Here is a 14,483-nt window from a genome sequence, read left to right as displayed (position 1 = left end):
ATAACATAACATTTCTATGAACACAATACACCACTTAGTGGAAGCTTTGACCAGGTATCCTTGGTTCAGATATTAACAAGTTTTCCATTTTAGTATATAGAAGTACAGACATATCTATAGATTATAGATGTTTTGGATAGGTATTTCTGCCATGATGAAAGCAAATTTGTTACTTAACTTTTAGAAAGCATTTTCTAATGTGAAGTCATGCTTTGTAGAGAGAGAAATACCTTTAAAGTGATATCATTGCTATGGCAGCAGACAATGCGTGTTTTAGTTGGGAAGAACAATACTTTTATGACAAAGTTATAGATAGAAGCAGATAAGTTTCAATGAAAGAAAGTGTATATGTCATTATCTCCACGTTGTTGCAAGTTAAGCCTGGAAGATTTTGTTTGATACATTACAGCATATTTCAGTCACAGCTCAAACAGACAGGCGGAATTTAAGTAAATTACAGGAATTCCTTTCTGCTGGGAGACGCCAAAGGCTGAGGCTTGTTGACACAATATGGCTTGCAATGCAGCATTGCACTGAACGACTTCTGAATAGGTGGGGAGTTTTGAAATCACTTTTTTCCCGGGCGCGAATAAGGTAATTTCAGCAGAACTGATTATAAAAGCATTCAAAAACCCCTATTCAAAAACCTGCCTGAACTTTTTGAAGTGTGTGTCAAGACAGTTCAATCAAATGAATGCATTATTTCAGATCAGAAACAACTTGATAGCTATCTTACATGATGTATCCGAATAACAAGGATAAAAAAAAGTAAGAAATTCATCAAACCAGAGTTTGTAGATGATTAATGGAAGATTCAATTTGATAAGTTAGTTCGGGGGAGTGTGTGTGTGTGTGTGTGTGTGTGTGTGTGTGTGTCAGTTTTGTCTTGAAAATAATAAGCATTTCAGGATGAGATGTCACTCCTTTTCTCTAACAGCATTTTGTTGAGCTCAAGGGGAAAAGTTGCCTCTCTTCGATCCTGTAAGGAGATTAAATTCACATTTCTTAAGATTCCATTGGAGGATTTTGATGCGAGGAAAACTATCAAACGTTACACAATTTAATGATAAAATATGGACGTAGAGAGTACAATCTCAGAATGATGATATTTGGATAGAGTGGGAGGATTTGCCAGCATATTTGGAAAGAGTGGGAGGATTTGCCAGCATATTTGGAAAGAGTGGGAGGATTTGCCAGCATATTTGGAAAGAGTGGGAGGATTTGCCAGCATATTTGGAAAGAGTAGGAGGATTTGCCAGCATATTTGGAAAGAGTGGGAGGATTTGCCAGCATATTTGGAAAGAGTAGGAGGATTTGCCAGCATATTTGGAAAGAGTGGGAGGATTTGCCAGCATATTTGGAAAGAGTAGGAGGATTTGCCAGCATATTTGGAAAGAGTGGGAGGATTTGCCAGCATATTTGGAAAGAGTGGGAGGATTTGCCAGCATATTTGGAAAGAGTAGGAGGATTTGCCAGCATATTTGGAAAGAGTAGGAGGATTTGCCAGCATATTTGGAAAGAGTAGGAGGATTTGCCAGCATATTTGGAAAGAGTAGGAGGATTTGCCAGCATATTTGGAAAGAGTGGGAGGATTTGCCAGCATATTTGGAAAGAGTGGGGGGATTTGCCAGCATATTTGGAAAGAGTGGAGGATTTGCCAGCATATTTGGAAAGAGTGGGAGGATTTGCCAGCATATTGGAAAGAGTGGGAGGATTTGCCAGCATATTTGGAAAGAGTGGGGGGATTTGCCAGCATATTTGGAAAGAGTGGGAGGATTTGCCAGCCTATTTGGAAAGAGTGGGGAGGATTTGCCAGCATATTTGGAAAGAGTGGGAGATTTGCCAGCATATTTGGAAAGAGTGGAGGATTTGCCAGCATATTTGGAAAGAGTGGGAGGATTTGCCAGCATATTTGGAAAGAGTGGGAGGATTTGCCAGCCTATTTGGAAAGAGTGGGAGGATTTGCCAGCCTATTTGGAAAGAGTGGGAGGATTTGCCAGCATATTTGGAAAGAGTGGGAGGATTTGCCAGCATATTTGGAAAGAGTGGGAGGATTTGCCAGCATATTTGGAAAGAGTGGGAGGATTTGCCAGCATATTTGGAAAGAGTGGGAGGATTTGCCAGCATATTTGGAAAGAGTGGGGGGATTTGCCAGCATATTTGGAAAGAGTGGGAGGATTTGCCAGCATATTTGGAAAGAGTGGGGAGGATTTGCCAGCATATTTGGAAAGAGTGGGAGGATTTGCCAGCATATTTGGAAAGAGTAGGAGGATTTGCCAGCATATTTCAATACTGATGAACGTAACCTGATTTTTAAGAAAAGGTGTGAAGAGCTTTAGCTGTATCCTTCTAAATTGAGGAAATTTTTTTTTCAGACCAGTATGATTTCAGGAACCTAAGCTCATCTTATCTTTGCCACTTTCCAATTAGCAGATGCGAAAACAAAAAAAAAGAAAAGAAAAGAGGAATATGATGGGACCTGAGTTATTAGATTTATTATTATTTATCAATTATAACATGAAATCCAAAGATAAAAACTGTCTTGATTTTGCTAAGGAGATTGAAGAAAGGCAATTGGCACTTCATAATGTATGATCATAAAGAGCAAAACTTATGTTGTCTTTCCATTCCAACCTTAAGTAAGCTTTATTGCTGTGCTGATCATGAATGAAATCTGATTGAAATATTATGGCAGGAAATAGGACATTGCTCTATTTATCTACTATTCCTCTTTCATTAAACATATACCTCGTATTTATAAAATATTATGGCAGGAAATATGGCATCGCTCTATTCATCTACCATTTCTCTTTCATGAAATATATACCTTGTATTTATGAAATATTGTGGCAGAATATATGACATCGCTCATTTATTTACCATTCCTCTTTCATAAGATATTCACCTTGTATTTTACCCTCGCATGATCATGAATAATTTAAGGAACTACGTAGACAATGAAACATTATCAAGTTCACTATACTGAAAACAAGCTATGTAAAAATCATGTTTTTTCTTATTCTTAATTAATAAGAGGAACTTAGAAAATTGGATGCATATTAAAACAAGATAACTTACTATATTCTAATAACCGTTAAATGAATGTCTGCGTTCATTATATGGCTGTCATCTCTCCATGAAGCTTATCAATCACTTATAAGAAACGTATTATGTGCATTTCTCGAAATATGTGTATGATTCATGTAAGGACAGGCATAGGGACTTTGTACGTAAGGACACGTAGGAACCTTTTTTTTTTTCTTTAGAAATATCTAAACCAAAAAAGTGAATTTCGGGTTGGCAATATCGTATTGGGTACCATGACTAGATTATCAAATATGTAAAGATCATAGTTTTTATGCACCATTTCGTAAATTTGCAGGCAATGAGGTTTCATTTGACATGGAGTTTTTATTGAACACTTATCATATGTATCAAAAAGAATAACTGAGACTGATTTAAATATTCTTAAGACTTCTTTCTACTGTGGTCCTAGATTAATCTAGTGACAGCCACAGAGGTTGAAGCGAAGGGGGGTGTGACAAAACCCCAAAATATGCCGAATATAACCAACTGTAACCGAAATATGCCGAATTTAACCAACTTTAACCGAAATATCCCGAAATTAACCAACTTTAACCGAACTATACAAAAAAAAAAAAAACAGTGAAACGCCCCATCCATATTGTCCAACTTCAGGGTAGATGAGCTGATAGAACGGGACTTTGGCAAGGCCTTAACAGCTTGCAGGACATTAAAAAGTTACAAACATTACACTCCATGAAAACTGATGAGAAATGCAGACAAATAAGAATTAGCCCTGTGCCTGACATTAACTGATCTTTGCTATGATCACGTGTTTTTACAATAATCACGCTGTTTTTATTCGTGAACGTCTCTGTTATTGCTTTAATGTAGTGCTCATATGAAGTCAGATCCTTTAAACTAATGTGATTATTGTTTTAAGTCTCAAAATGCACCGTCTATAAAACTGGTACATTAAAGTTCATGTAAATTAAGTATCCATTTGGAAGAAGTAAGATCAGCTATATGTCCTTAGATATACTATAACTCAGGGAGGCCACATTTCTCACTTGATATAATCAATTAATAATCCATCCTACTTTTGAAGGTAAGTTGTGTCCTTGCAATGAAATATATATACGAAATGTATAACACGAATTTACTCATGCGCAAGTCGACTTTCTTTTCTCATACAGTAACCGTTGTACAGGTCGCCTGTAGCAGCAACCGTCCTTCTTTACAGCCGCGGAAGGTGAGTGGTGGCAGTGTAAACATCCCTTGTTTATCAGAAAATTTCCTTATCATCCTATAGTCTACATTGAAGATTTGTCTGTTCTAGATACAAGTCATGTTATTTAAGTGTTTTACGAATGTTATATTTAAGGAGAATTTGCTCTTTTCAGGAATAATGGGTGGGTGATGGGTTGTGTAGGTGGATGGATGACATATTTTTGTATTTGCAGGGTGAAGCCCTTCGTGCTGTCCCAGCCAAGATGTTGATGCCCAAATTGAATAGAGTGGCCATCTACGAGCACCTCTTTAAGGGTGAGTTAAATAGGTAAAAGTTGGATTAATTTGACCATTGGGTAATTGGGTCTGACCAGGGACCACAATCTTGTTTGTATTCTTGCTCTAGCGACAATGGATTTGAAGTCTTGGTTATGTTGGTTTAGCAGGTGCTTTATTTGGATCTAAATGGGAAAGTACTACTGTTAAATGTTTTCTTCTTTTTTTTTTTGATTCATTAGGTGGCTTATCTAGTCTTTTCCACGCATGGTGCACTGACTCTTACCTTGTGGGGGAATGTGTTCTCTGCCTTTTATGTACTAACAAGTGTTCTGGTGTTCTTGGCCCATGAACATTACTCTCAATTATACGGGACTGAGTGTGGGCTAAACCACCAAATACCTTTTATTTGAAGTGGTTATCTGAATTAAGATTTATAGAATGAAAACTATAAAATGCTTTGAAATGCATTTTCTAAGATGTATAGGATCATTGAAATTTAGATTGCTGTTTTCAACATCAGTAAAACAAGTTGTTTGATTGCTATGTATATGGCATTACGTTGTACCTTGCTAAGAAAATATAAATCGGTACTTCATTGGCTGGCTCCATGCGTCCTCAGTTTTGAGAGCTAACGAGAGGGTAAATATTTCTATGGCTACGTTTTTTTTTATGCCTTTGTTCAAGATGGATTTTTTTTTTTTTTTTGAGCAAAAGTGATAACTTTACAGTTGATAGACTGAGAGAGAGTTCTTGATAGACTGAGAGAGAGTTCTGGTTTTGTACCTCTTCACCAAGTTCTATTATCTTCATTGTCAGTAGGGATTTATTATTAACCTGCGGGACATGCTCAACTTCACAAAATTGGATATGTGGGAATATTTTTATAGCCAATATTGTGCTGTGGGAAAGTGTATCTTACATATGGCATAGAATATGGTATTTATATAAGTTTTATGGTTATATTTCATTGCATTTTGATGAATTAGTGCATTTGAATTCTAATAGCCGTTTTTATTATTGGAATAGAACAGGAATGTATGGATTATGGTATGGGTAGAAAGAGCGATTTTTGAAAAGACCTCTAACCTTATGTAGTTGTAGAGATGCACAAATTTGAAGTAAATGCATAAAGGTACCTTTGGTACTGCTTTCAACTACTCTTGATAAATCTTTCCATATACAATTCTGTTGGAAGAAAAAGTAATTTGTTTCATTTAACGAAAAACGTTCGCCCACAAGTTTTGTGCATTACAATAAAATTAAAAGAATCTGTCCTTGAATAGCTTCTTCAGTTGAGATAGCCTGTAATGACTCGTTACAAAGGTAATTAGAAGTAATTTTAGTTGGCTTTCATAGTATTTGTGTGGCAGGCTGGGGATCATTTTGGAAGCACTCCTTTATACTTGTCATTCTCAAGTGAAATGAATAAAACTGAACACAGTATTAAAGATGGGTACAAAACAGTGAGTTGTTTATTTAGAGTGAGGGCAATTTCTAGAGACTTGTATAGTCCTTACTTAAACAAGAATTTTATTTGCCCCTTTTTAGTGCTTTTGTGAACTATTTGCTTGGCTTTTGGTTACCAGAGGTTATTAAAATCTTTTTAAAGATTTTTAGCTGACCGTCTGCAGCACAAGAGTTCATATTGTAGCTTGCCTTTTTGTTTTTGATGTGGATTTGCACAACTGCTCTTCTTTATTTATACTTGATTGTTTCCTGCATCAGAGGTAGTGCCTGGTAACACGAAGAATGGAGCATCTACTTGTATACACACATATATATATACTTAAATGCCCATACACGTACATACACATGTCAACTAATACACAAAATGGCAATCGAGTATAGTAAAGCAAAAATATGTATTTCCTGATGACCATGAAAATGAAACCTGTTCCAAGTGCACTTTCCTGTATTGAGCACTTCAATATTCTATTATCTTTCTTGATGTGATCAATCCTCATAAATGCACTTGGGAACATAGTTTCATTTTCCTTGTGGTTGTCAGGAAATATATATTTTTGCTTCATTATACTTTGTGGCAGTTTTCTGTGTTAACGAGGTTGTGCCAGGAAACAGATGAAGACATCTATTCACGCACACACACACACACACATATATATATTTCTTTCTTTAATACTATTTGCCATTTCCCGCATCAGCGAGGTAGCATTAAGAACAGAGGACTGGGCCTCTGAGGAAACATCCTCACCCGGCCCCCTTCTGTTCCTTCCTGTGGAAAATTAAAAAAGAAAAAAAAAACGAGAGGGGAGGATTTCCAGCCCCCCGCTCCCTTCCCTTTTAGTCGCCTTCTACGACACGCAGGGAATACGTGGGAAGTATTCTTTCTCCCCTATCCCCAGGGATATATATATATATATATATATATATATATATATGTATATGTTTGTTTTTTATTTTGCTTTGTCGCTGTCTCCCTTGTTAGCGAGGTAGCGCAAGGAAACAGACCAAAGAATGGCCCAACCCACCCACATACACATGTATGTACATACACGTCCACACACGCAAATATACATACCTATACATCACAACGTATACATATATATACACACACAGACATATACATATATACACATGTACATAATTCATACTGTCTGTCTTTATTCATTCCCATCGCTACCTCGCCACACATGAAATAACAACCCCCTCGTGTGCGAGGAAGCGCTAGGAAAAGACAACAAAGGCCCCATTTGTTCACACTTAAGTCTCTAGCTGTCATGTAATAATGCACCGAAACCACAGCTTCCTTTTCCACATCCAGGCCCCACAGAACTTTCCATGGTTTACCCCAGACGCTTCACATGCCCTCATTCAATCCATTGACAGCACGTCGACCCTAGTATACCACATCATTCCAATTCACTCTATTCTTTGCATGCCTTTCACCCTCCTGCATGTTCAGGCCCCAATCACTCAAAATCTTTTTCACTCCATTTTTTCACCTCCAGTTTGGTTTCCCACTTCTCGTTCCCTCCACCTCTGACACATATCCTCTTTTTCAATCTTTCCTCACTCATTCTCATGTGAACAAACCATTTCAAAACACCCTCCTCTGCTCTCTCAACCACACTCTTTTTATTAACACACATCTCTCTTAGCCTATTATTACTCGATCAAACCACCTCACACCACATGTTGTCCTCAAACATCTCATTTCCAGCACATCCACCCTCCTGTGCACAACTCTATCCATAGCCCACGCCTCGCAACCATACAACATTGTTGGAACCACCATTCCTTCAAATATACCCATTTTTGCTTTCCGAGATAATGTTCTCGACTTCCACACATTCTTCAACGCTCCCAGAATTTTCGCCCCTCCCCTACCCAATGATTCACTTCAGCTTCCATGTTTCCTTCCATCCACTGCCAAATCCACTCTCAGATATCTGAAACATTTCACTTCCTCCGGTTTTTCTCCATTCAAACTTACCTCCCAATTGACTTGACCCTCAACCCTACTTTACCTAATAACCTTGCTCTTATTCACATTTACTCTCAAGTTTCTTCTTTCACACACTTTACCAAACTCAGTCACCAGCTTCTGCAGTTTCTCACATGAATCGGCCACCAGCGATGTATCATCGAACAACAACTGACTCACTTCCCAGGCTCTCTCATCCACAACAGACTGCATACTTGCCCCTCTTTCCAAAACTTGCATTCACCTCCCTAACAACCCCACCCATAAACAAATTAAACAACCATGGAGACATCACACACCCCTGCCGCAAACCTACATTCACTGATAACCAATCACTTTCCTCTCTTCCTATGCGTACACATGCCTTACATCCTTGATAAAAACTTTTCACTGCTTCTAACAACTTGCGTCCCATACTATATATTCTTAATACCTTCCACAGAGCATCTCTGTCAACTCTATCATATGCCTTCTCCAGATCCATAAATGCTACATACAAATCCATTTGTTTTTCTAAGTATTTCTCGCATACATCCTTCAAAGCAAACACATAATCCACACATCCTCTACCACTTCTGAAACCACACTGCTCTTCCCCAATCTGATTCTCTGTTCATGCCTTCACCCTCTCAATCAATACCCTCCCATATAATTTCCCATGAATACTCAACAAACTTGTACCTTTGTAATTTGAGCGCACACCTTTGTCCCCTTAGCCATTGTACAATGGCACTATGCAAGCATTCTGCCAATCCTCAGGCACCTCACCATGAATCATACATACATTGAATATCCTTACCAACCAGTCAACAATACAGTCACCCCCTTTTTTAATAAATTCCACTGCAATACCATCCAAACCCACTGCCTTGCCGGCTTTCATCTTCCGCAAAGCTTTTACTACCTCTTCTCTATTTACTAAATCATTTTCCCTGACCTTTCACTTTGCACACCACCTCGACCAAAACACCCTATATCTGCCACCCTATCATCAAACACATTCAACAAACCTTCAAAATACTCACTCCATCTTCTCACATCACTACTTATCACCTCTCCATTAGCCCCTTTCACTAAGTTCCCATTTGTTCCCTTGTCTTAAGCACTTTATTTACCTCCTTCCAAAACATTTCTCCTTCCAAAACAATTCTACCTAAAATTTAATGATACTCTTTCACCCCAATTCTCATTTGCCTTCTTTTTCACCTCTTGCACTTTCTCTTGACCTCCGACCTCTTTCTTTTATACATCTCCCACTCATTTGCATTATTTCCCTGCAAAAATTGTCCAACTGCCTCTCTCTTCTCTTTAACTAATAATCTTACTTCATCCCACCACTCACTACCCTTGCTAATCTGCCCACCTCCCATGCTTCTCATGCCACAAGCATCTTTTGTGCAAACCATCACTGCTTCCCTAAATACATCCCATTCCTCCCCCACTCCCCTTACCTCCTTTGTTCTCTCCTTTTTCCATTCTGTACTCCGCCTCTCCTAGTACTTCCTCACACAAGTCTTCTTCCCAAGCTCACTTACTCTCGCCATTCTTTTCACCCCAACATTCTCTCTCTCTCTCTCTCTCTCTCTCTCTCTCTCTCTCTCTCTCTCTCTCTCTCTCTTTTTTTTCTCGCTGTCTCCCACGTTTGCGAGGTAGCGCAAGGAAACAGACAAAACAAATGGCCCAATCCACCCCCATACACATGTATATACATACGTCCACACACGCAAATATACATACCTACACAGCTTTCCATGGTTTACCCCAGACGCTTCACATGCCCTGATTCAATCCACTGACAGCACATCAACGCCGGTATACAACATCGATCCAATTCACTCTATTCCTTGCCCTCCTTTCACCCTCCTGCATGTTCAGGCCCTGATCACACAAAATCTTTTTCACTCCATCTTTCCACCTCCAATTTGGTCTCCCACTTCTCGTTCCCTCCACTTCCGACACATATCCTCTTGGTCAATCTTTCCTCACTCATTCTTTCCATGTGCCCAAACCATTTTAAAACACCCTCTTCTGCTCTCTCAACCACGCTCTTTTTATTTCCACACATCTCTTACCCTTACGTTACTTACTCGATCAAACCACCTCACACCACACATTGTCCTCAAACATCTCATTTCCAGCACATCCATCCTCCTGAGCACAACTCTATCCATAGCCCACGCCTCGCAACCATACAACATTGTTGGAACCACTATTCCTTCAAACATACCCATTTTTGCTTTCCAAGATAATGTTCTCGACTTCCATACATTCTTCAAGGCTGCCAGGATATTCGCCCCCTCCCCCACCCTATGATCCACTTTCGCTTCAATGGATCCATCCGCTGCCAGATCCACTCCCAGATATCTAAAACACTTTACTTCCTCCAGTTTTTCTCCATTCAAACTTACCTCCCAGTTGACTTGACCCTCAACCCTACTGTACCTAATAACCTTGCTCTTATTCACATTTACTCTTAACTTTCTTCTTTCACACTCTTTACCAAACTCAGTCACCAGCTTCTGCAGTTTCTCACATGAATCAGCCACCAGCGCTGTATCATCAGCAAACAACAACTGACTCACTTCCCAAGCTCTCATCCCCAACAGACTTCATACTAGTCCTCTTTCCAAAACTCTTGCATTCACCTCCTTAACAACTCCATCCATAAACAAATTAAACAACCATGGAGACATCACACACCCCTGCCGCAAACCTACATTCACTGAGAACCAATCACTTTCCTCTCTTCCTACACGTACACATGCCTTACATCCTCGATAAAAACTTTTCAATGCTTCTAACAACTTGGCTCCCACACCATATATTCTTAATACCTTCCACAGAGCATCTCTATCAACTCTGTCATATGCCTTCTCCAGATCCATAAATGCTACATACAAATCCATGACTCATGGTGAGGTGCCTGAGGATTGGCGGAATGTGTGCATAGTGCTATTGTACAAAGGTAAAGGGGATAAGAGTGAGTGCTCAAATTACAGAGGTATAAGTTTGTTGAGTATTCCTGGTAAATTATATGGGAGGGTATTGATTGAGAGGGTGAAGGCATGTACAGAGCATCAGATTGGGGAAGAGCAGTGTGGTTTCAGAAGTGGTAGAGGATGTGTGGATCAGGTGTTTGCTTTGAAGAATGTATGTGAGAAATACTTAGAATAGCAAATAGCAATAGCTTGGGAAGGAGACCTGTGTGAGGAAGTACCAGGAGAGACTGAGTACAGAATGGAAAAAGGTGAGAACAATGGAAGTAAGGGGAGTGGGGGAGGAATGGGATGTATTTAGGGAATCAGTGATGGATTGCGCAAAAGATGCTTGTGGCATGAGAAGAGTGGGAGGTGGGTTGATTAGAAAGGGTAGTGAGTGGTGGGATGAAGAAGTAAGAGTATTAGTGAAAGAGAAGAGAGAGGCATTTGGACGATTTTTGCAGGGAAAAAATGCAATTGAGTGGGAGATGTATAAAAGAAAGAGACAGGAGGTCGAGAAAGGTGCAAGAGGTGAAAAAAAGGGCAAATGAGAGTTGGGGTGAGAGAGTATCATTAAATTTTAGGGAGAATAAAAAGATGTTCTGGAAGGAGGTAAATAAAGTGCGTAGGACAAGGGAGCAAATGGGAACTTCAGTGAAGGGCGCAAATGGGGAGGTGATAACAAGTAGTGGTGATGTGAGAAGGAGATGGAGTGAGTATTTTGAAGGTTTGTTGAATGTGTTTGATGATAGAGTGGCAGATATAGGGTGTTTTGGTCGAGGTGGTGTGCAAAGTGAGAGGGTTAGGGAAAATGATTTGGTAAACAGAGAAGAGGTAGTGAAAGCTTTGCGGAAAATGAAAGCCGGCAAGGCAGCAGGTTTGGATGGTATTGCAGTGGAATTTATTAAAAAAGGGGGTGACTGTATTGTTGACTGGTTGGTAAGGTTATTTAATGTATGTATGACTCATGGTGAGGTGCCTGAGGATTGGCGGAATGCGTGCATAGTGCCATTGTACAAAGGCAAAGGGGATAAGAGTGAGTGCTCAAATTACAGAGGTATAAGTTTGTTGAGTATTCCTGGTAAATTATATGGGAGGGTATTGATTGAGAGGGTGAAGGCATGTACAGAGCATCAGATTGGGGAAGAGCAGTGTGGTTTCAGAAGTGGTAGAGGATGTGTGGATCAGGTGTTTGCTTTGAAGAATGTATGTGAGAAATACTTAGAAAAGCAAATGGATTTGTATGAAGCATTTATGGATCTGGAGAAGGCATATGACAGAGTTGATAGAGATGCTCTGTGGAAGGTATTAAGAATATATGGTGTGGGAGGAAAGTTGTTAGAAGCAGTGAAAAGTTTTTATCGAGGATGTAAGGCATGTGTACGTGTAGGAAGAGAGGAAAGTGATTGGTTCTCAGTGAATGTAGGTTTGCGGCAGGGGTGTGTGATGTCTCCATGGTTGTTTAATTTGTTTATGGATGGGGTTGTTAGGGAGGTAAATGCAAGAGTTTTGGAAAGAGGGGCAAGTATGAAGTCTGTTGGGGATGAGAGAGCTTGGGAAGTGAGTCAGTTGTTGTTCGCTGATGATACAGCGCTGGTGGCTGATTCATGTGAGAAACTGCAGAAGCTGGTGACTGAGTTTGGTAAAGTGTGTGGAAGAAGAAAGTTAAGAGTAAATGTGAATAAGAGCAAGGTTATTAGGTACAGTAGGGTTGAGGGTCAAGTCAATTGGGAGGTGAGTTTGAATGGAGAAAAACTGGAGGAAGTGAAGTGTTTTAGATATCTGGGAGTGGATCTGGCAGCGGATGGAACCATGGAAGCGGAAGTGGATCATAGGGTGGGGGAGGGGGCGAAAATCCTGGGGGCCTTGAAGAATGTGTGGAAGTCGAGAACATTATCTTGGAAAGCAAAAATGGGTATGTTTGAAGGAATAGTGGTTCCAACAATGTTGTATGGTTGCGAGGCGTGGGCTATGGATAGAGTTGTGCGCAGGAGGATGGATGTGCTGGAAATGAGATGTTTGAGGACAATGTGTGGTGTGAGGTGGTTTGATCGAGTGAGTAACGTAAGGGTAAGAGAGATGTGGGGAAATAAGAAGAGCGTGGTTGAGAGAGCAGAAGAGGGTGTTTTGAAGTGGTTTGGGCACATGGAGAGGATGAGTGAGGAAAGATTGACCAAGAGGATATATGTGTCGGAGGTGGAGGGAAGAAGGAGAGGAGGGAGACCAAATTGGAGGTGGAAAGATGGAGTGAAAAAGATTTTGTGTGATCGGGGCCTGAACATGCAGGAGGGTGAAAGGAGGGCAAGGAATAGAGTGAATTGGAGCGATGTGGTATACCGGGGTTGACGTGCTGTCAGTGGATTGAAGCAGGGCATGTGAAGCGTCTGGGGTAAACCATGGAAAGCTGTGTAGGTATGTATATTTGCGTGTGTGGATGTATGTATATACATGTGTATTGGGGGGGGGTTGGGCCATTTCTTTCGTCTGTTTCCTTGCGCTACCTCGCAACCGCGGGAGACAGCGACGAGGTATAAAAAAAAAATATATTATATATATATATATATATATATATATATATATATATATATATATATATATATATATATATATATCTTTTTCTTTCAAACTATTCGCCATTTCCCGCGTTAGCGAGGTAGCGTTAAGAACAGAGGACTGGGCCTTAGAGGGAATATCCTCACCTGGCCCCCTTCTCTGTTCCTTCTTTTGGAAAATTAAAAAAAAACGAGAGGGGAGGATTTCCAGCCACCCGCTCCCTCCCCTTTTAGTCACCTTCTACGACACGCAGGGAATACATGGGAAGTAATCTTTCTCCCCTATCCCAGGGATATATATATATATATATATATATATATATATATATATATATATATATATATATATATTTTTTTTTTTATATACTTTGTCGCTGTCTCCCGCGTTTGCGAGGTAGCGCAAGGAAACAGACGAAAGAAATGTCCCAACCCCCCCCATACACATGTACATACACACGTCCACACACACAAATATACATACCTACACAGCTTTCCATGGTTTACCCCGGACGCTTCACATGCCTTGATTCAATCCACTGACAGCACGTCAACCCCTGTATACCACATCGCTCCAATTCACTCTATTCCTTGCCCTCCTTTCACCCTCCTGCATGTTCAGGCCCCGATCACACAAAATCTTTTTCACTCCATCTTTCCACCTCCAATTTGGTCTCCCTCTTCTCCTCGTTCCCTCCACCTCCGACACATATATCCTCTTGGTCAATCTTTCCTCACTCATTCTCTCCATGTGCCCAAACCATTTTAAAACACCCTCTTCTGCTCTCTCAACCACGCTCTTTTTATTTCCACATATCTCTCTTACCCTTACGTTACTTACTCGATCAAACCACCTCACACCACACATTGTCCTCAAACATCTCATTTCCAGCACATCCATCCTCCTGCGCACAACTCTATCCATAGACCACGCCTCGCAACCATACAACATTGTTGGAACTACTATTCCTTCAAACA

The 14,483-nt window shown here is 40.1% G+C and overlaps 1 protein-coding gene across 1 annotated transcript in view; it reads left to right on the top strand.

The window, feature by feature from the left end:
- Nucleotides 1-4,189: 4,189 nt before the first annotated feature.
- LOC139748916 (small ribosomal subunit protein eS10-like) overlaps nt 4,190-14,483 on the top strand; it is a 31,467-nt gene continuing 21,173 nt past the window's right edge. Inside the window, exons 1-2 of the mRNA XM_071662278.1 lie at nt 4,190-4,276; nt 4,488-4,569. Of these exons, the coding sequence (XP_071518379.1) occupies nt 4,190-4,276; nt 4,488-4,569 (169 nt within the window). The remainder of the gene's footprint in view (nt 4,277-4,487; nt 4,570-14,483) is intronic.

The sequence above is a fragment of the Panulirus ornatus genome, chromosome 6, assembly GCF_036320965.1.
Source record: "Panulirus ornatus isolate Po-2019 chromosome 6, ASM3632096v1, whole genome shotgun sequence".
NCBI classification, from domain to species: Eukaryota; Metazoa; Arthropoda; class Malacostraca; order Decapoda; family Palinuridae; genus Panulirus; species Panulirus ornatus.
This window is presented reverse-complemented; position numbering and strand designations above follow the sequence as displayed.